This window comes from Solea solea, chromosome 8 (assembly GCF_958295425.1).
Source record: "Solea solea chromosome 8, fSolSol10.1, whole genome shotgun sequence".
In the NCBI taxonomy this organism is placed as follows: domain Eukaryota; kingdom Metazoa; phylum Chordata; class Actinopteri; order Pleuronectiformes; family Soleidae; genus Solea; species Solea solea.
The window spans coordinates 21,842,112-21,863,034 of record NC_081141.1 but is presented as its reverse complement, the minus strand read 5'-3'; the positions used below and the strand labels follow the sequence as shown (position 1 = coordinate 21,863,034).

General features: G+C 40.0%; 3 protein-coding genes across 5 annotated transcripts in view; 1 reads left to right on the top strand and 2 right to left on the bottom strand.

Annotated features, from left to right (window-relative positions):
- Nucleotides 1-3,671: 3,671 nt before the first annotated feature.
- Nucleotides 3,672-8,727, bottom strand: iqcd (IQ motif containing D). Of its 2 annotated transcripts, none has more exons than XM_058635779.1 (5): nucleotides 8,567-8,727; nucleotides 4,576-5,242; nucleotides 4,302-4,496; nucleotides 4,140-4,211; nucleotides 3,672-4,008 (listed from the first exon to the last, which is right to left on the bottom strand). In XM_058635779.1, the coding sequence occupies exons 1-5, from the start codon at nucleotides 8,575-8,577 to the stop codon at nucleotides 3,730-3,732; spliced, it is 1,224 nt and encodes a 407-aa protein (XP_058491762.1). In that variant the 5' UTR covers nucleotides 8,578-8,727; the 3' UTR covers nucleotides 3,672-3,729. The 2 variants fall into 2 exon arrangements, with proteins under 2 accessions (XP_058491762.1, XP_058491763.1); XM_058635780.1 differs by lacking the exon at nucleotides 8,567-8,727 and adding an exon at nucleotides 6,127-6,251.
- Nucleotides 6,436-20,401, top strand: tpcn1 (two pore segment channel 1). Of its 2 annotated transcripts, none has more exons than XM_058635777.1 (26): nucleotides 6,436-7,080; nucleotides 10,370-10,506; nucleotides 11,336-11,512; nucleotides 11,748-11,861; nucleotides 11,949-12,079; nucleotides 13,175-13,263; nucleotides 13,632-13,666; nucleotides 13,793-13,851; nucleotides 14,369-14,468; nucleotides 14,587-14,703; nucleotides 15,335-15,459; nucleotides 15,554-15,602; nucleotides 15,685-15,748; nucleotides 15,837-15,881; nucleotides 15,980-16,036; nucleotides 16,140-16,193; nucleotides 17,018-17,090; nucleotides 17,225-17,332; nucleotides 17,419-17,580; nucleotides 17,665-17,780; nucleotides 18,704-18,750; nucleotides 18,831-18,899; nucleotides 18,990-19,086; nucleotides 19,332-19,471; nucleotides 19,570-19,650; nucleotides 19,739-20,401. In XM_058635777.1, the coding sequence occupies exons 1-26, from the start codon at nucleotides 6,990-6,992 to the stop codon at nucleotides 19,880-19,882; spliced, it is 2,481 nt and encodes an 826-aa protein (XP_058491760.1). In that variant the 5' UTR covers nucleotides 6,436-6,989; the 3' UTR covers nucleotides 19,883-20,401. The 2 variants fall into 2 exon arrangements, with proteins under 2 accessions (XP_058491760.1, XP_058491759.1); XM_058635776.1 differs by lacking the exon at nucleotides 6,436-7,080 and adding an exon at nucleotides 8,898-10,189.
- slc8b1 (solute carrier family 8 member B1) overlaps nucleotides 18,512-20,923 on the bottom strand; it is a 60,378-nt gene continuing 57,966 nt past the window's right edge. The window contains exon 15 of the mRNA XM_058635778.1: nucleotides 18,512-20,868. Within this exon, the coding sequence (XP_058491761.1) occupies nucleotides 20,674-20,868 (195 nt within the window). The 3' untranslated portion in view covers nucleotides 18,512-20,673. The remainder of the gene's footprint in view (nucleotides 20,869-20,923) is intronic.

Genomic DNA, 20,923 nt, shown 5'->3' with positions numbered 1-20,923 from the left:
CCTCGATTACATGATGCACTGTAATTGAGTTTGATTAAATGCCACTTACTGTAAAGAGAGGGTAATTTACTAATGCACTGAAACAATACTATATACGCACAACTTATAGGCAACATTTAATGGTTTAAACAAGTTACTCTGGGGTTAATAATGACATAGATGAACATTGCTGCCCGTATTTATTATCTTCCTCGTGCATTTTGTGTCTGCCATGACACACTTGGACTTATCTTCCTCTCCTTGTCCTCCTCGGACGTTAAAAGGTCTGCCGGTGTTTACATGAGTGTGATGTCTCCATCTCCACAACCTTACACTTTGCCGGTCACCTGACATAACATGATTTTTTTTATATATAATAGCATAATCCCATTAGTATTAATATAGTAATCTGTGTGTGTGTGTGTGTGTTTGAGTGCATACTCAGTAAGCCATTCATACACTCATCAAAAATGGATACGGCGGCATCTCTGCCTGCAGCTATCTGTGTTGTTGTTTTTCCCCTTCACTGGCTTTCGTTTGCTCCTTTTTCCGTTCTTTTTTTCCTCTAATCCCGTGTGTGTGTGTGTGTGTGTGTGCGTGCGTGCATATAAATGCATGTATTCATAAACCACATTTACATCAGATGCCTTTTTCTGGTTGTGCTACTGTCACACTCGGCATCAGCATCTTCGCCACGCCTGATGATTGTTATGCAAAAAATAGAAGCACACAGCATTTCCATTAAGTGGGCTAATGCCACCTTTCCCCCTGTCACCACCTGTCCCTGCAGCTCCCTGTGTGAACATGTAACATGTCAACTTACCATTAACTCTTATGTCTTATACAGCTCTACCTTCAGGTGATGACAACATTCTTGAGCTGTACACATGCAGTGTCCTGCTATTGCTAATATTCTCCATAATGCGAGTTTCATTGAACTTAACTGGATCTACAGTGGCCCTGATGGCACATTTCAAGTAAACAAAAAATAAAAATACAAAATTGTCTAAGCACAAACAAGGGTTTGTTCTCTAGCCTATCTGCAATCTGTGAAATGTTGTAGTGTTGTTTTTTTTTTAGATGATGGAGACTTTTGTAAAGTGTCCTTGTGTTTTGTAGAGTGTAGTGTTTTGGTAAATGTTGTGATGTTTTGTGAAATGCAGTGTGCTGACCTCCAGAGCCTGCTGTTTTGGCGCTATCAGTATGACAAATAACGTCTTGGCTGAGTGGAAACTGGTTGTGATGCCATCCATAAGAATCTGAACTCCCGAGCCTCCAGAATCGTGAATTGACCTATGCCTTGTTGATGTTTTGTAACTGGAAATTCTGAAGCCTCACTGACAACCAGGCTACTATTGGACTATACCAGCTGTCAATCAAACTGGTGTCCACTCATAATATGTATTGTGTAACACAAAGCTACTGAGGTATTTGACCCAGGAATAACCTGGTGGATGTGCCTCACTTTGTTGGTTACCACCATTCCATTTGTTGTCCAGACACAATTCGGGTGATGCTGTACAGTGACATTTATTCCTTAGTGCGAGTGAATGTTGTCAATGAATTTCCACTTTCCAACGACAAAAACTTCAGGATGACGACAAGCGTATTAATACCACAAGCGGTCAAAAACCTTTAGCTCTTCTGGGTCAAACACCTAACCACAGCAGTAACATTACTGCCTGGCAGCACAGCAACACCACACAGGGCAAATCACACTTTAAATCACAACATTATAACAACATATTTGGCTTCTATACACCGCTACAAATTCACAAAATTGACATAATTTTCCATTGAAGAAGACCGTCCCTGATGCCAGTCCTATTCACAACATTTATACTGCCTGACTGACTTAATAGAGGAAACTGTGAGACTCTGTCTCTTCTACACATCTAGAATCATATAGATCCTATAAATATTCCCCCTTTTTTTTAAAAAAAAGGACAAAATCCTTATGTTTGGGTTGCATTGCATGACCCACTGACAGGTCAGCGGGAGTTTATTTCCACACATTTCTCAATCATCCTTTGGTCTGATGTACAGCCTTAACAATTTCACACAGCTGATGACAGACTGACATGTTTACTAAAAAGTGTCATCATGTGTATCTGTGTCTCTCAGTCCAGTGTAAGCTGAGGGGCGTGGTGTGTGTCCGTGCAATGTCATGCGACTGTGGAAAGGTGTGATATTTAGTGTGATTATTGAGCTTTAAGTGGGAAAAACATCACACATTTTTTGGGAAAATATAAGTAGTTCAGACAGATAAGAAGAAAGAGAAAGTGGGCTCTAAGTCCAAAGTGTCCATCAAAGATGAGTGAGTACCTATAATAGTTTTAAGAGTTCAACTAAGATAGGGACTAATTGGATTTAAGAACACACTACAGACTAGAATTCAATTGAATTAGTCAGGTTAATTGATAGTAGATAACAATACATGTCTATTATATTCACCATTATTTTATATTCAAACCATTTTCAAATGAGTTCAAACAATGCTAATTAAGCCTTATCAGCTCTCTCTCTCTTCGTGTTTCTCAGTTCTAAACCTTGAGTCAACGAATCTCTTTTACAATGGCAGGACAAAGGCGAGAAGGCAGAACTGATGAAACGGACACATGTGCACCAGCACATCGCAGAGCAGGTGGTGAATGTGAGCATTTTAACATGTGATGACATCATATAAACATTTACTGAAACATCTATTAGCTGAAAACACAGAGGAACACCTAACATGTCTTCTCATAGAGAATCATTCACACACTATTACACAAGTCAGCCCTAATGTTAACAGTAGCCTCACTGTGTGAAGTAGCACCTTTCAGCTCTTCAGGTTTTATATGTTAAGAGTGCAATAATTTGTGTGATGTTATCAGTAGTTGCTCCTTGTCTCGGGCAAGGTGGCTTAAATCTCTCTGACATGTTTGACATGTGAAGTTTAATTGTGGTGCTGCACCTTCAGTGTGTGTTTGTGTGTGTGTCACAGTTCAATGATGCAGAGGGAGAGAGAAGCACAGGAGCAGGTTGACCAGCAGAGAAAAGAGGCGGCGACACTGGACGACCAGCACGGCCTGACGCTGCTGCAGAAGAGCAATCAACTGTCCCAGCTCCAGACCAGACTGGAGGGGGACGCGGGTCCCCTCCAGTCCGCTCTAACCTGGGTAACCACACATGATCCAGAGTCACAGACCACACCAGAGGTTGAACCAACATGTATGAAACTCAGTTGTTCCACTTTATACACAGGAAAGGAAGGAACACTCCTCCTGGGACAGATAAAGATGGTGATGCTGAACCGTTATGAAATGACAGGTGACACGTTAGAAGCAGAAGAAGGTGAAAATATGAATGACACAGCATTTACAAGAAAAAGACATATTGTTGATGGTGTTTGCATGACTGCCAATGTGATTTAATATAGATAATTGACTATTTAGGATATAAGAGTCTGTACTGCCACCCTGTGGCCATTAAAGGAATAGCAGCGGGTGCGTCCATATGAATGAGACTTAATGATGGAAAGTCGCTCATGAACAATCATAAAATAAAAAAACAAGCTGTTGGACACTGGTTATAAATATCTCAAATATTTCAGTGTCTGCTGGTTTTTCATAGTTTGATGTCATCTGCAGCATCACAGATATTCTGTGACTCAAATAAACTATGAATACCAGTTTAAAACACAAGAGACTTTATTGAATTAAGAACACATAAATGACAAGCACCAGGGTGATGAATCTTGTGTGTGATTTATTTCTTCTTGCCTTTTCCTTTTTTGGCCTTCTTGTTTTTGCCCTTGTTCTTTAAGGCCTTGCGAGTACTGTAGCCTCTCCACCACGCTTGGGCCAAAATAGCAGCTTTGGTCTTCAACTGCAGCTCCTCCATCTCCAGCTGTCTCTGCTCCTCTGCCTGTCGACGCTTCTCCTGAATCTGGTTGCACTCCTCCTCCAAGACAGAAAATGGTTTCTCCAGCATCCTCAACTCATCCTCTTCCCTTTCGTGATCAATTTCATTCAACTCCAGGTCGGCCTGAGAGAGGCGATAGTGGCAAAAAGAGAGGGTCACAATTATATATACATTATCAAGACATCCTGAAAAAGTCTGAACCAAATCAGATCAAACTCCATCTGAGAAAATTGAACACGTCATATTCTTTGTACCTGGATTTCTTCCACTTCACTGTCAAATTTTTGAAGCAAGTATTCAATTTCTGTCTCTACTTTTTCATTTTCCTGCCATGGAAGAAAAAATACAAAAAGTCACTATTGGTGTTTACAATATAAAACTCTAACTCTAACTATTGTTAGATAAACTAAATGTACCTCTTGGAGTATCCTCTCTGCCTGCTTGTTCTCAAGGATCAAATTGCTGAGCCGAATCTTCAGTTGATCAATTTCCTGTTGCATACTGGCCTGCCTCATAGATATGTTGAATTGTGGCTGACTCTTCTTGTCTGTGAGTAGTGATGTAAAAGATACTTCCTGCACATTTTTGATTTCAATGTTTTTCTGAGCAATCTGTGAAGAAAAAAAGAAAGGTGAGACGGAGAAGGACAGTTGACTATATTAATTTGCAACGTCCTCTTTTGTATCTCACCTTTGCATCTATTTGTTTCTTAGCTGTAGCTACTTCTTCTTCCAGAGAAGCCAAGTTCTTCAGATCATAGGCGGGGGACGAAGACGCAGACTTGTGGAGGACCAGCTGCGACTCCTCATCCAGACTTGTCAGCAGTTTGTCTACTATATGGCTGTGAAACCTCTTAAGCCCTTTAATTAGCTTGCACTCACTCTCTCCTACTTCCATTCCTTCCTCTGCCCTCAAATGAAAAATGGCATCTGGATGGGAGCGGAAAAGCCGGAGCAGATCCCTGACTGAGTTCTTGATGTCCACTTCAAGCTGAGCCTTTGCTCTCCACCTCCTCCTCCCCTCATCATCTTCTCCCTCTGATTCCTGCTTGAGATCCTCCAGTGTCTTTCTCAGTCTTTCATATAATAGTTGATGCTTTTTAATTTCCCTTATAATTTCTTCATCCACGACTCTTGAGGCACTGTTTAAATGCAGCAGAGCAGGCAGTGTTGCCACAATCTCTATTTGACTGATGCAGTTTTCCAATATGCGTGAGATCCGCTGAGCCTCAACAGAGAGCAGCATTTTCTGTGGTCGGTCATTGTTCTTTAAAACAGCCACAAGCTGGACCTTTGCCTTTGTTGTTGGCACAACTATTGCCCCCTTTGTAGACATACTGTAGGGTACTGTACAGGTACTGCAAGGTAGGACAAGAGTAAATAAATAAGTAAAATGTAAAACATACAGTTTCAAACTGAATTTTATTTGGAAACGCCATGTCAGGTCATGGATGTATTAAGATACCTTTATTGTCATTGGATACATGAAACAACACAATTTAGAGCGCTTCCCTTTAAAGTGCACAAAAACAAACAAGTAAAATACGATAAAACAAATGAGAAACAGAGTAGAAAAAGAATGGGGTCTTAGCAGCCATTAAGGAAAAAAAAATGAATATAGCTACTGCACAGAAATACAAAGAATAGGAATAAAATATTAGAATGACACATAAGAGCATACATCACAGATGTACATAGAATGAGGAATACAATATTAGAAATAACATAATTCTGTCTAGGGCTGCAACGATTACTTTTAATTACTTTTACTTTTATTATGAATTGGGTCTGAATTGATCTACGATTTTGATAGTGTTTTTTTAAATAATTAAAACAATCTTTCTGATTTTTCAGCTTCTTAAACGTGAATATGTATTGGTTTCTTTGCTCCATATAACACAGACTTTGAACATTTGAGAACATCCTCATTTCCAGGTTTGGGAAACACTGATCAACATTTTTCGACATTTTCTGACATTTTAGGAACCTAACGATCAATGAAATAATCAACAGATTAATTGATTATATAAAATAGTCGTTAGTTGCAGCTAACTATTAGGTAAGATTACATGAGATTACAGTGCATGTGAGATGTAGATGCAGTTTACACGTTTCGGTTACTTTCAATCTTAAAATTCCTAAATGTTGACATTTTTATTCATAATTATTTCTACAGTTACATATTAAGCTTAATATTATATTAATTGTTTGATATGAAGTAGTGAGAGTATGAGCTACATACCGGTCACCTCGTCTGTTAACCGCAGGCGGAAGTTTTTGCTTTTTTTTACTCCGTTGCCAGGATACCACATAATACGGATGTCAACATTATATCACGTGCACATATTGACGCAGGAAAAAAAAACACACACCCGCCAATACATATTTAGAGTGTTTCAGTACGTTATTAAATGAATAAATAATTACATAAATAGAGAGTTGTATATAACAAGGGTTTCACAGCACTGTCAGCGACTTTTATTTTGGAAATTTGGGAAACAGCCACTGCAGTAAATCGTTTTGCTGTCGCAAATGTTTGTTGATATAGCGGTACTACTCCCGTGTTCCTGCTGCTGCTTTCGTTTGGCTAGTGTGTATTTGTATGGAAACATTAATCTCGTTATTTAACCGGTGTATTTGGTTGTCGATGAAAAGAGAGAACAACACGCACATGATACGAAATGTCGAAGATAGTCCGGTGTGCGTTGACGACGCCGTGACGGACAGTGTCAGCTTGTTAGCTGCGGTGACAGAACTGCTTGATGCGGTCAGACATGTCATCTGGGACCGAGTGTGAAAGCCACAGGCCTTGTCTGCTTCACGTCTCTTAAACATGTGCCACTTCCCGTGACACCAGAGACTTTCTGTTTCCAACTATCCGTTTGCTATTACTGTCGCTAGCCCCGCGTACTCGATTCGTTAGCCAACAACCAGAGGCTAATAACGCGTCGTCTGTTGCACAGACAAGATGTGCAGCTGTTTTACTGCGGTTTGCAGAACGAATCGTTAAGGTTTTAGGGTTTGTTTGTTTTTTTTTAGCTTGTGAGCTTGTTTCTGATGATATCCAGCTACTGAACATAAATCAATCTAAAGTGAGCTGCTATCATGGATTCTGACGACGACGTTCCTCTCATCTTGACCTGGGACGAAGCAAACAGCGACCTGCTCACCGAGGACACAGAGAGAGGAGACGAGAGTGAGTTTTACTTTGAAATGTCATGTCCTTAGTTTTATTATACTTCAACTGTGGTTGTGGAGATGTTGCTGCTGCTGTTCAATATATTATTAACGGTCCAGTGTGTAAATTGTTGGTAGAATTATTTCTCATTTGGCAAAAACTGAAGATAAAATACATTTTAAAGAGTACAAACACCTGATTGTATGCATTGTTGTTTTTCATTACCCCAGAATGTACCTTTTTATATTAACATCAAGAGCCAGGTCATATATGGGGGGCTGCCATGTTGGGCCACCATGTTTTAACAGTACAGTAGCCCACAATGGACAAACTATATTGGCGCTTTTCCACTTTAACAGTTCTAGCACTACTCGACTCACGCACATCATTTTCCATAAAGTACCAATTCAACGTTGGCGGGATCGTTGTAGCACGGCTGCAGGAAACTACTGAGATGTCGTTTTAAATGCAACACAAACACACAAACTAGTGACGAGCAAAGCAGTTGTTTTCGGTGTAACTGAATCATTAGAGTCAGTTCATTGAAAATATTAGTTCAGTACTTCCTGCATGACCGAACACAGACTCCGCCTGACACAGTCACTGAGCTGAAATAGGGCTTAATGGGTTGTGATTCAGCTCACGAACAGTTTTCGGCAGTGCTGTCTCTCTGTTAAATATTGGGATTTTAGACATTTCCTTGCTAAATGTTGGAGATGAATGCATGTTTTCAGGATTTTTAAGTCTTTTTAATTGATCTACAATTCAGTACAGGAGAATTATGTCTTTGAAATAGTTTGAAATGACTCAGCACAAATGTGTTCATAGTTTAAAAGGTATAAAATGACTGTATCGGCTGATTTTGTTAACAGTAGGTACTCGAGTTTGTGATATTGTTATTACTATTGGACACGAAAAAGTGGTATCGTGCCATCTCTACACTGAAATACATATAAATGGCTGATTTAAATGATTATACATGAATACAAAACATACCTAAGGATAGTGCATTATATGTCTGCCAGTAAATCATTCTAAATATTTCAGACTGGGCTTTCAAAGCAGAAAAAAGTACACTCACTAGCAGATTGCAGATCCACTCACCTCTCCGTCACCCAAGCATGTCAGGGAACTACGACCTCCATAAAGCAAGGCCCTTGCTTAAAGTTCACATTAAAAGCTTACTCTAAGGCTACAAATTAAAAAATATTAAAAAAAATTTTTTTATTTTAATAAAAACATTTTTTTATTTAAATAAAAAAAAAAAAGTATTTTAACAAACACACTTTTGGGTGGTTTATAGAAATGCTGTCTATAAACCCACCTAAATGTTACACACTGGATCTTTAATAACTTTAAAGCCAATTAAGAGTTTTACATTAATATATTTAAAGCATTGTGTATAGTTTATTTTTTTAAACAAGACAACGTTTGTATATATCAGCAGGTGTGTATCATAGCAGTATATGTTGTGACATGAGGTCAGTGCTCATCATCTACTTACCGGGTTTGCATTGGTGCAGTTTCATGTCGACAAACAGCTGCACGTCGTCCAGGCCACACCGCTTTAGCTTTACTGTGATCACATGTGTGTGTATGTATGGGTATCCATGCGTCTGCTTCACATGGTTACCCTGTTGCCTTTGTGTTCCTCACACATAAGCTACAAAATGACCCACCTGAGAAACTGCTGCCTCAGCGGACATGCACCCCTCAGCCCCTCCCTGTTGCTCATAGGCAGCGTGTGTGTGTATGTGTGTTTGTAGCCTGTGTGTGACTGTGTCTCTGTGTGTGAGCCTTCTCATTTTCTCTGGCTTTGGAAGTGAACAGGAAGCACAGAGGAGGTTTTCCCTCAGGATATCTAGGAGTGGTGGACAAGGAGGGGAACTATCACAGAACTCTAATTGATTGCTGTTGGAGTTTTCTGTAGAGAGTTTGAACTTGGACACTGAGAAAGAAGGCTGCATTGTATCCCATCAGTGACACATTCTTTGGATAGAAAACATTGTTTTTGTTTTGATGGTGGCGGGGTGGATCCTGCAGATCACCACAAAAGTACATTTTATGTTTTTCCCTGCTCATTCTGTTGGTGTTTCTACGAGCCTGACCTCAACATGTCATTGAGCGGGAGCTCCAAACGTGTCATTGTTTCTTCACAAGTGAGGGTTTGGAGTGGCTCACGGAAGGCACCGGGTAAACTCCTGTGAGGATGACAGTCGGACTGGAATTTAATCTTCACACCTCAGCTCTATCTGCTGCCATCATGCCGGACAGGAAGTGCCTGCGACTGCATTTTTGAGTCTCATATTGTCTCTGCTAAGTTTTATTCCAAGGACGTGTGACTGGAACAGAAACATGTGATGAACAGCGTGACGAAAGGAAGATCACCCGGAGAGGCTCGTATAGGACTGTAACATGCAGCTGTAGAGAGACACATGGAATGACTTTTTGTATATCTGTACAATGGCATGCTGTTGTCACACTGTTATTGGATAGATAGATGCTCTCAGTTGTTCATGCTTCATATTGCAGCACTGTATTGATTCCTCCTGTGGTTCATTTATCTGCCTCTTGGTTCAAAGTTCACACTCTGCTGCAGGAGGCTGGAGAGTAATTTCAATGTTCAAGTGTTCAAGACACATTGTGCTGTTGCTGGCCTCTATAGCATCTCTTATTAACGTGACTGGAAGAGACGCTTTCTTCAAAAGAAGCAACGAAGCAACCACTTGTCAAGCGCCGTAAGCACTGTCTGTAATTGTGGAGTGGTCCTCCATCTTTGCCCGGACATTTGTGGATCTGTGTGGACAACGCGCATCTGGAGTTCACTGTGTGTCTGGAGTTTGCATCAGGCCTGAATGGAATGTTTGACCATCTGCATCTCCAGATGTGCGTGGACGCTGGAACAAGACCAGCACACTGTGAATGACCAAGACACGCTCACACACATAAACTTGTTGGTCAAACTTGAGGGACCTTAATATACTCGGAGCAGAGCACACATACACTCTGAGCTGATCAATGGAGTGTGTATGCAGTGAGACAGCTGGGTACCATGACGATCATATTCATAATGAGAGTCCTGTAGTCTTTTCCTCCTACGCTTTACAATTAGAGCTCAACTCCATTGGTACGAACGCACTCCTCTCTTTTTCCTCTGTGTTTCTGAGCCAAATATTAAAATGATACTGTGCATGCTTTCCTGTACAACAAATATACACAGATTAACATTGAATGAAAAAGTTTGTTGTGCTTTCCTGCTGAATTAAGAGCTGTTTAAAAACACTGACCTGTCTGTGTTTTCTTCCAGATGGAGGTGGAGGCAACTATGACATAGTGAACAATGCTGTGATCTCCACTCCAGGGCCACAAAACTACAGAGCCCAGAATGTGTCATTACGGCAAAGCTGGGAGATGAACTACCAAGAGGCAGCCATTTATCTACAGGTACAGACTAGAGCAACTCCAGCTGAGGGGATGTGGTCATATGATGGTTTTATTGCACTCGTGCTGCGACTTGTAGATGATTAAACCCTTTGCTCTTTCAGTGGGCAATATTTCTATCATGAACACCTGCGGGAAGTCATAAATCTTTTTATAGTATTTGTGGAAGTGTAATGTACATATAGGGAAACACAAATGATAAAATGTCCTGGATAACCATTTGTTTTTTTATAAAACCATCTCTGTGTCTTATGAGCCACAGTTTTATGAAATGCTAGAACATTAAGAGGGTAGATGTGAAGTAGAAGTTTTGTGGAAGTTGTTTCACCTCTCATTCAAGCGGCCTCATCAGTTCTCAGTGTGCATAGATAACATGTCCATAGATCAGAGCACTCACAAATGTTTCCTGGACATGTTTTTTCCTGGATGACTTGCTAAAACACACTTTATTTTGAAAATAAAAACACAGTACACAATAAAATGTCAGCTGGTGGCTGGAGACATGTGGCTTACATGTGTTTTTCATTTTATTATGTGAATATTTTCTGGTTTCGTTGCTCTTTAAAAGAAAGAAATCTGTAAGACTGAATCATTTTGGTTTGTGGACAAAACAAGATATTTGAAAACCAAGCAATGAATCAAGAAAATAATCTAATGTAGAATTTACTGACGTAAATATAAAGGGATAATTCTGGGTTCATGAAAACAACAATTCATACGGTTCAGGTGATGGTACACGCAAAATAAATACATAAATGTCTAATTATTTGATTAAGTTTTTCTGCCAAATGGAAATCATTTCACCTAAATTCACTGAATTTTTCACACACAGGAAGGAGAGAACAATGATAAGTTCTTCACCCACCCTCGAAACCCGAAGGCCCTGGCAGCATACCTCTTTGCTCACAACCACTTGTTCTACATGATGGAGCTTCTCACAGGCTTGCTGCTGATGATGCTGTCACTGTGCGAAGCCCCCGCTGTGCCCTCACTGCGCCTGGACGTCTATGTGAGTGAACACAGGAGATTTGTCACGTCATATCGATTCAGATTCAGACAAATAGTCGGTTAATCGAGAAATAGTCATTCTATAAAAACAATCTGGAGTTGCAGCCTTAAAACCTTTTCTCACTGGCTCTCAGCTGTGGTTGAGCAGGAAAGCCTGGTTTTCATTGTTCATAGTAGACCTTATTTATTTGTTTTCTGCAGCATTTTGTTCAACTGTGGTTGATATTTCCATGCAGGTTCATGCCACTCTGGAGCTGCTGGCTTTGGTGATGGTGGCGTTTGAGTTATGCATGAAACTCCGCTGGTTAGGCTTCCACACTTTCATACGACACAAGAGGACCATGGTGAAGGTAACGTTTACAAGATGGATGCTCTGTGGTTGTGTAGCCTCTGTCACTGTGTAGTGTTCATGATCTCATGTTGTTCTCCTGGTGCAGACGTGCGTGTTGCTGCTACAGTTTGTGGAGGCCATAGTGGTTCTGATCAGACAAACGTCTCACATGCGAGTGACCAGAGCTCTGAGGCCCATCTTCCTGGTGGACTGTAGATACTGTGGTGCTGTGCGCAGGTACGTCATGATACGATATGGACTTTAGATTAGGGCAGCAACTAACGATTATAATCTGTGGATTATTTTCTTGATTCATCGAGTATTTGTTTGGTCCATAAAATATCAGGAAAATCTCCTCAGTGAGGAACATTTTTTAATATTTTCTGACATTTTATGGACAAAACAAGTGCTCGATTTATCGAGAATATAATTGTCAGTTACAGCCCTAATTTCAGCTGATGAATGTGATGAATTTCTTTGGGTAGTTGATGTTTAATAAAGGACTTTTTAAGAGACCATAAAATATTGCATATACATATGGTCATATTGTGCTGGTACAAATATAATCAGAATTAAATTAAACTGAAGATTTGGTAATTCATTTCTTTTATTGTCCATCAATATTTAAGTTAATAACATATTTGACTAAATGCCTGCAACAGCCTTTATCACAATATGACATTCAAGAACCTAACATGATTTCTTGTGTCTTGTCATGATGTTTATTTTTTATTCATATGTTAATCAGCCCTAGTGAAAACACATACACAAATGAACATTGTCAGGTCAAAGTCTTGGCAACTTAATTAAAACTTCTGCTGCTTCAACAATTTGGATTTGTATGCTTAATGAATTATTTGGCTTTATTTTTTACCTCCTTTGCCTTTTCGCCTTCAACAAGATGGTTATGTTTTCTACAACGTTTGTCTGTTTTACCATGAGCTCAACTCAAAAAGACTAGAGATGGCACAATACCACTTTTGTGTCCAATACCGATTTCACCATCTTGAGGTTTTACCGATACCAGTCCAATACAGTCATTTTCACCCTTTTAAACCATGAAGCTGTTACACATAACACATTTGTGCAATTCCAAGTTATTTCAAAGACACTGTAACAAATGTTCTTCTCCTTTTAAAGCAGAAATGAACAGCCCGCAATGACTCTTGGATCATGTTACTTGAACACACCATGCTGTGTCTGTCATGCTTTTATTTTGTAAAGCACTTTGGTTGTTGTAAAGGGCTTTAGAAATAAAGTACATTACATTACCTGTGATTTAACTGTTAAATGCATTCTTCACTGACGATGTTTCTTTTTCTGTCAACGTAGAAATTTGCGTCAGATCTTCCAGTCCCTCCCTCCTTTCATTGACATCCTCCTGCTGCTGCTTTTCTTCATGGTTATATTTGCTATCCTGGGTAAGAATATGTTGGGATTAAATGTGCATTGTTTTTAATGCACATTAGGTTTTTAAATTAGGGCTACGACGCTGAATCGATTATTTATGGGTAATAAATTGAATGCTTAACAACTGTCAGATTTGTCAGCTTCTTAAATGTGAGTTTTCTTCTGGTGTCTTTGCGCCGTATGACAAAGAAATGATTAAAACTGAATTATTTAGTTTCGAGCAACTAATCGATCAATTGAGAAAATAATCAACAGATGAATCGATTATAAAAATAATCATTATTTGCAGCTGTAGTTTTTGTAGTTCTGTAGTTCAGTGGGGGCTCGGTTGTTTTTTCCTGTTACTCAGTTTGTTTGATTTGCCTCTTTTATCTTCCAGGTTTCTGCCTCTTCTCTACAAACACGGCTGACCCGGTACGTCGACGCTCTTATCTGCTCTGACATTAGTGTGCTGGACTCTGTGTGATTCTTCTCTTTTGTCAGTTCTAGTCTCTGTTGTGGTTGCGTTTCCTGACTCAAACCATCTCCTCTCTCTCACAGTACTTCAACACTCTGGAGAACAGCCTGGTCAGTCTGTTTGTGCTGCTGACCACAGCAAAGTAAGTCCAGCACAACTCAATAGTAGCCCTGTTCTTAATTTCCTTTGAGCACACGTGGTATGCAATAGATACTTGTCATCTTTTATAGTTATAGTAGAGTACAGAGTGGTTTTATTTTCTTACATGGTTCCAGCTCTCAAACTAAATTCTGAACTTCCCGGTGCGTTTTACAATGAAAGTGAATTAGTGTGGCACCTGAAAAGTTGCAGTGTCACAATAAACCAGTGATTTCCAGTGAAAATAGTGAAGGAAACAGTGATTTCTGGAAGACACAACACATCTGCTGGTGAGTGTGGTCTCCCTGAATTCCACTACAGCAGCAAAACCCACTCACTACCCTGTTTTTACTTCCGCTCACGGCCACCGTTGATGATGCAGGGCAGTGGAACTTTGGTTTCACTTAACTGCTGTCAAAGTACCAAGCTTATGCACACAACTATACCAGTGTGATGAAAGTACCATGGTTACCATCTGTTTCAGCCGATTGCACATTTTTCACACTTCCTCTTTTTTGTAGTTTCCCTGACGTGATGATGCCAGCGTACTCCAAGAACCGCTGGTCCTGTATCTTCTTCATCGTTTACCTCTCTATAGAGCTCTACTTCGTTATGAACCTGGTAAAAAAATAAACAATAAAAAAAGCCTGGCATGATTAAAAAAACAAAATAAACAAAACAGAACTGCTTTACAAAAAGTAATTTACTGCCTTCAATTTCTCTCTCTGTTCTTCTGCAGCTCCTGGCAGTCGTGTTTGATACGTTCAATGATGTGGAGAAGATGAAGTTCAAATCTCTTTTGCTGCACAAACGCTCTGCTATTGACCACGCCTTTCAGCTGCTAGTTAGCCGGCAGGTACGACTGCAAAAATGTGATCGAGATATCTAGACGTCGCTTCAAACTCCTGAACGACACTTTTCTTGATACCAATTTAATTGAATTTAATTTAATTCCGTATTATACATTACAGTAAAATACCAAGACAATGTTATGCTTCCTACAGTTTGAGGAAGACCCTTTTCTATTCTGACATGACTGTGTCCCAGTGCTCAAAGAAAGGACTATAAAGACATGGTTTCACTTTGAGTTTGGTGTGGAAGAACTTGACTGAGCTGACCTTAACACCATCGAGCATGTTTGGGATGAAGTGGAACAGAGATTGTGAGCCAGGTCTTCTCGTCCAAAAGGGGAACCGACTCCATATTAAAGTCCTGTATATGTATTTAAATACGTCATTACGTTCCCTGTTGTCGTAAAGGCCAAACATCCCAATACCAATCTTCATGAACCTTGTTAGATCTCGGTCAAACGGTGTACTACATTCTCGTGAATGCTTTTGAGGTGCTGCAAATTTGATATCAAGTGTAAACAGATTTTCAATATCAGGAGATAGGGATGAAGACAGTTACCCAGCTGTAACTGTAACATAATATTGTTTCATTTTCTTTTATAAAACTCAGTCCCTGCTTTCTTTCCTCCCGTCCAGAGGCCGATGGGTGTGTCGCTGAAACAGTTTGACGGCCTGATGCGTTTCTACAGACCACGCATGTCTGCAAGAGACCGATTCCTCACGTATAAAGCTCTGAACACATCGGGGGCTCCTATGCTCAGGTAAATAAAAGCCCGACACACACACACTTTATTTTTTCGCTCCATATCCTGCATTTATTAGCACAGTAACATCTTCTTGTCTGCTTTGTCACAGCCTACAGGACTTTTATAAGTTTTTTGAAGTCACTGGCCTTAAATGGAAGGTAAGTAAGTTACAGAAAGATCAGCTTTCAGTTTCATTGTTGCAGTTCTTTTAAAAATAATCTCACATGTGCGGTAATCTAGGCACGAAGAAGCGGAGAACATTGGTTCGATGATCTTCCTCACACGGCCTTCCTCATTTTCAAAGGTAAGTTCTCTGTTTCTGTTCTTTTTGTGCGCTGGACACCACTAATCTTAATTCCTTATTTTCAGTGCTTACTTCTCTACTTTAATAGGGATCAACCTGCTGGTGAAGTCGAAGGCCTTCCAGTATGCCATGTGTGAGTGTGCGACCATTTCCGTCCTCCCTGTCTCATGGGAAACTGTGCTCTCCTCAGAGACGCCATTTAAACTGTTTCATGTGTTCATGTGACTGCAGATGTGGTGGTGGCCATCAATGGTGTGTGGATCCTTGTGGAGACGTACACGCTAAATAGTAAGACTTCTCTCTTTAACTTAAACGTGTGTGAGAGAGTGAGGGAGGGAGGGAGGGAAGGATTGCTGCTGTACAGATGTGTCTCACCTCTGTCTTCCTGCAGGTGGACATTCCTGGTCCAGATTTGTCCCCTGGAGTTACATTGTTTTCCTGACCAGTGAGTAGACTCTATGCTGTCTCCCAGTCACATAAAAAAAAACATAATATTATTTTAATAAAACTGTCCAAAGAGTACATATGTATAACATACACTCCACTTAATGAGGTACACGGGACACTTAATAAAGTATCAGGAGTTGAAGCAGGTGTGGTCTTCTGCATACAATGCTTGTACTTTGAGTAGTCGGTTCATTCTCTGTGAACCCTAGTGATGGTTGTGGGTGAAAATCCCAGTAGATCAGCATTTTCTCAAATACTAGTCACTGTCATTCCTGACAAGAGGCAAATAAAAGAAACTCAGGAAAATGTGCCCTCTATAAAGTAAACGTAAACGTAAATCACCGGTCTACTGATGCTCAGTGTGTCACGTGTTATGACACTCGGAGACAATATTGACTTTAAGGCTTAGTGTAAGCTGAAGTTTACTCTGACTGTGACTCAGGTGCTTGTTAGCCTTTATTTAAGGTTACAGCAAATGACAAACTCCGAATTGTGAAGGGCAGCATTGCACTTCTTAGTGTAAAGCCTGCCAGAACTTATTGGAAGAAGAAGAAGAAGACAAAAGATATTATCACAACCAGGAGGATATAATATAGTTTCTGGCTGCAACTCACAATTATTTTAATAACTGGTTAATCTGTTGATTATTTTCTTGATTACTTGTTTGGTCCAGAAAATGTAGTAAAGTGTTATTAATGACGTTCTAAAATGTCTTGTTTTGTCCACAAACCAAAATGATTCCACTTTAATAAAAACATTTCTCAAACTGAATTGATTAATAATATAATATAATATAATAACTCTCTGTCCTTCCATTTTCAGTTTATGGAGTGGAGGTTTTATTAAAAGTAGCAGGTTTGGGACCAACGGCTTATTTCAGCTCTGGGTGGAATCTGTGAGTAATGTGTTTTTTGTTTTGTTTTTTAATCCTAATACATAATTTAATACTAAACTGGAGATTTGTGACACAGTTATTATATATTATTTTTGGTAATATTCTGTATTTTTTTACCTTCCTCGTCTCTCCAGGTTCGACTTCTCTGTGACGGTGTTTGCCTTCCTGGGTCTGGTGGCTCTTGCGTTCAACATGGAGCCGTTTTATTTCGTTGTGGTGCTCAGACCATTTCAACTGCTCCGGTGTGTTTTTCTTTCTCCTTCAACCATTCAAGCAGACCATATAGCTACACACCACCGTCTCACATCTGCCAATCCATCTATCACAGGCTGTTTAAGATAAAGCAGAGGTATCGAAATGTGTTGGACACCATGTTCGAGCTCTTTCCCCGGATGGCAAGTCTGGGTTTGACCTTAATCATCTTCTACTACTCCTTTGCAATCGTGGGAATGGAGTTCTTTGCAGATGTCGTTTATCCAAACTGCTGCAAGTGAGTCATGCGGCTTTCCGACTCATCATCCTTCTATATCCTGTTACATAAGAATATTAATTACGTTCACAATTCATTCCTCAGCACCAGCACAGTGGCAGACTCCTACAGACAGTTCAACGTCACACACGGCAACAACACCGTTCTGGAAGAAGGCTACTATTATCTCAATAACTTCAACAATATTCTCAGCAGCTTTGGTAAATCATCTCGTACATGAGAGTTAATTAATGAGTTAACCCTGTACACAACTCCTTATATGGACATCCTGGGGGGTGTGTGTTTAGAGTCTTTACGAAATGCACTTTTTTCTTCACCTAATGTGTTTTTTATCGGATTTTATTTTATTTTTTAGATGTGAGTTACAATAATTGTACAGAAGTCACACATTTTTTATTTTTGTTCATAAAAACGAACCAAGCTAAGTTTGAACTTTGACGAATTTCCAAATTTCACAAATTCCAATCCGGAAAATAAATATTTAATCAGATTACCTATAGGTTTTGCTGGGAAAAAAGGATATAATATTGCCATAGCCTCTGTATATACATTTAACATAGTAATTCTCTGTGTTCTAATTAATTAGTTAATAATAATTAATAATTAATTAATTAGTCCACAAGGGCCACAGCTAATAATCATTAGTAATAAATCTGTTGATTATTTTTTTGCTTATAATGTCAGAAAATGTTGCAACATTGAATAATAACTGTCTATATCCTTGTGTTTGTCTTTGTCCACAAACATATTTAGTGTGTTGTCATAGAAAAGCAAAGAACATTTGTATGTATTTAATTGTTCTTAAACCAATTTACCCATTATCAACATAGTTGGCAACTTATTAAGCAGTTGATTAAATGTCACAGATTTAATGTCCACAAATGAAAAGAAAAACATATTCTAAAAAAAAGATAAATACATGTACAGTATATGTAGGTCACCATTGTAACTGTGTGGCTGATGTACTTTATTTTTTAATAATTCTTTAGACAATAATGAGATCCACATTATGGCACAGAGAAATATAAACTGTGATAAGCTGTAGGGACACAGACAAAACTTGTGCTTAGGATACATTTTTGTTTTCCAGTTATTCACTGTGTTCGTTTTCTTTTCTCTCCAGTGACTCTTTTTGAACTGACTGTGGTCAACAACTGGTACATCACCATGGTAACAAGTCCTTCTGCAAGTCTTCTCACTGATCATTAGGTGTCACTGTTTCACCGCTGCCGTGTTCTCTTCTCCCTCAGGAAGGTATAACGTCCATGACGAGCCACTGGAGCCGCCTGTACTTCATGACCTTCTACATTGTAACCATGGTGAGGCCTGTGTGGTCACGTGCGTGTGTATGTGTGTGTGTGTGATTGTAAACACTTGTGTGATATTTTGTTTGTGCGTTTGTTCTCCAGGTAGTGATGACCATCATTGTGGCGTTTATCCTCGATGCCTTTGTTTTCCGAATGAACTACAGCCGCAAAAACAGGGAACCACTGGAGAATCCAGAGGGTGGGATTTGTTTTAGTGTGTGTGGACCTTTTCTGGCATAAACACTGACCTTGTCAGGACCAGTAGTCTTCATGGAGATCAGATGTGGCAGAAGGTTAAGGTTATCGTTAGGGATAACACTGTATATGCTACATTTCAGTTTACTACAAATGGTTTGTAACTTTGAAAATCTGCAAAAAAAAAAATGTTACCCTGAGTCAAATTTAAGTTGGAGATCAGTAAGTGATTTTAATTTCCGTGCGTAGATGAGAATGGGATCGTGTTTGAAGTAGAGGTGAGTCGAGATGAAATCCTGGCCACTCTAGAGCTGTACAAACAGACGTGTCCAGGAGTGTCCTCCCTCAGCTCTCTACAAGGAGTTCTACAAGCTATGGACAGGAGTGGTGTAAGTATAAATACACGAAAACCTTTTTTTTTTTACTTTGAATTTCTCGATTTGAAATCAAACCAATAAGCCTTCATTCTGCTTTCGCACGTGTGCAGCACTCGTCTCTGGTGTACCAAGGACGCAGGTCGAGGACGAAAAGTGACCTCAGTATGAAAATGTACGAGGAAGAGATGCAGGTAAAACAAAAATGAGATAACCCTGAATACAACGACAGAAGTTAGTTGCTATTCCTTCACCCCTGACCGTTTGCACTTGTTTCTCCAGGAGTGGTACACGGAGTATTCAAGGGAAAACCTGTCTGAAACAGACCAAAGCTTGGAGCGGGATCTGGACAGTCCTGTCTCTAACCCGTGTCCCTTCCCCGAGGCGCAGCTCAACTCACAGACTGGACCTCACAGCATCAACTAACGCACACTTTCCAAGTGATAACCACAAACTTTCTTAGCATTCTGTGACAGTGGGAAAACTTGTCCTCGGCCTTTTTAGACTGACTTGAGAGACAACTTCACGTGGCTCCTTCATAAACCAGCAGCACCGACGGACAGCAGCCCATTTTTAGTTTGGCGTTGAACCCTGGCCCTGTTTTTCTGGCCCTTTCAAGACTTCAGCAACTGAAACCTGAGCCTGTACGACCACAGTATGTTGTGTACATGTACTGCTGTAGGCCTTTGTGATTTGTAAAACATGGAGTACTTAAACCTGATGCCTTAGTTTAACGGCTCATCCGACCAGTATTAACATGGACACTACCAAGTCGTCTAAAGACCAAAAGTATAAAGACTTACACTCCTCTTAGCCCTAAACAATACTGGTGTATCTCCTAACTCATTGTCAACATATTCAGTGTTTTATATAGCTTCCTTTTCTGTAATGTATTTCAGTTACCTCATAAGGGATTTTAATAAACAGTTCAGATTGTCAAGTGCATTGCTGGATTTCTCCTGCTGGTAACCGCTTATTTTCACACAGAAGGCGAAGCTTTTAAACCTAAAAACCAAAGCAGAATTGACCATGTTCTGTTACTTAACAGACTTCTCTCCTCTTTGCGGCTGAACAAAGGCACAGTGTAATTAGTCTCAGCAGAACACTGTGATCTGCCAGTCATTTGTCCACTTGGTTCATCAAACTGACGGCAGTGCGAAAGAAGTCTCTTGTGTCTGCTCTCAGTTTTTTGTTTTGTTTTTTTTTCGAAACTGGCCTCAGTGTTGGGTCTGTATGACGCCGAACTCTGTGAGCATTGCAATGAAGAGGAAGATGGCGTAGAAGACGATGAGGAAGAACCCGTAGCGCCGATCCAAGTGGAACCGGCACAGTGGAACAATGACGAAGGACAGGACCAGAGACAAACCCAGAGATCCTGCGAGAATCCAGGTCAGCAAACCCTCTGGTTCAATCTGAGGAGGAGGAGAGAAGAGTCTTGTGTTCATGGGTGTCAAATCTCATGTATGA

Excerpts from the sequence above, each read along its gene's own strand:
- iqcd (XM_058635779.1), bottom strand. Across the intron at positions 4,212-4,301 it reads CAGAGAGGATACTCCAAGAG|GAAAATGAAAAAGTAGAGAC; the intron begins GTACATTTAGTT and ends CTTCCATGGCAG. Across the intron at positions 4,009-4,139 it reads GTGAAGTGGAAGAAATCCAG|GCCGACCTGGAGTTGAATGA; the intron begins GTACAAAGAATA and ends CGCCTCTCTCAG.
- tpcn1 (XM_058635776.1), top strand. The coding sequence starts at position 10,081 with ATGGAGTGTGTATGCAGTGAGACAGCTGGGTACCATGACGATCATATT. Across the intron at positions 14,704-15,334 it reads AGCTGCTAGTTAGCCGGCAG|AGGCCGATGGGTGTGTCGCT; the intron begins GTACGACTGCAA and ends CCTCCCGTCCAG. Across the intron at positions 16,194-17,017 it reads TTACATTGTTTTCCTGACCA|TTTATGGAGTGGAGGTTTTA; the intron begins GTGAGTAGACTC and ends TTCCATTTTCAG.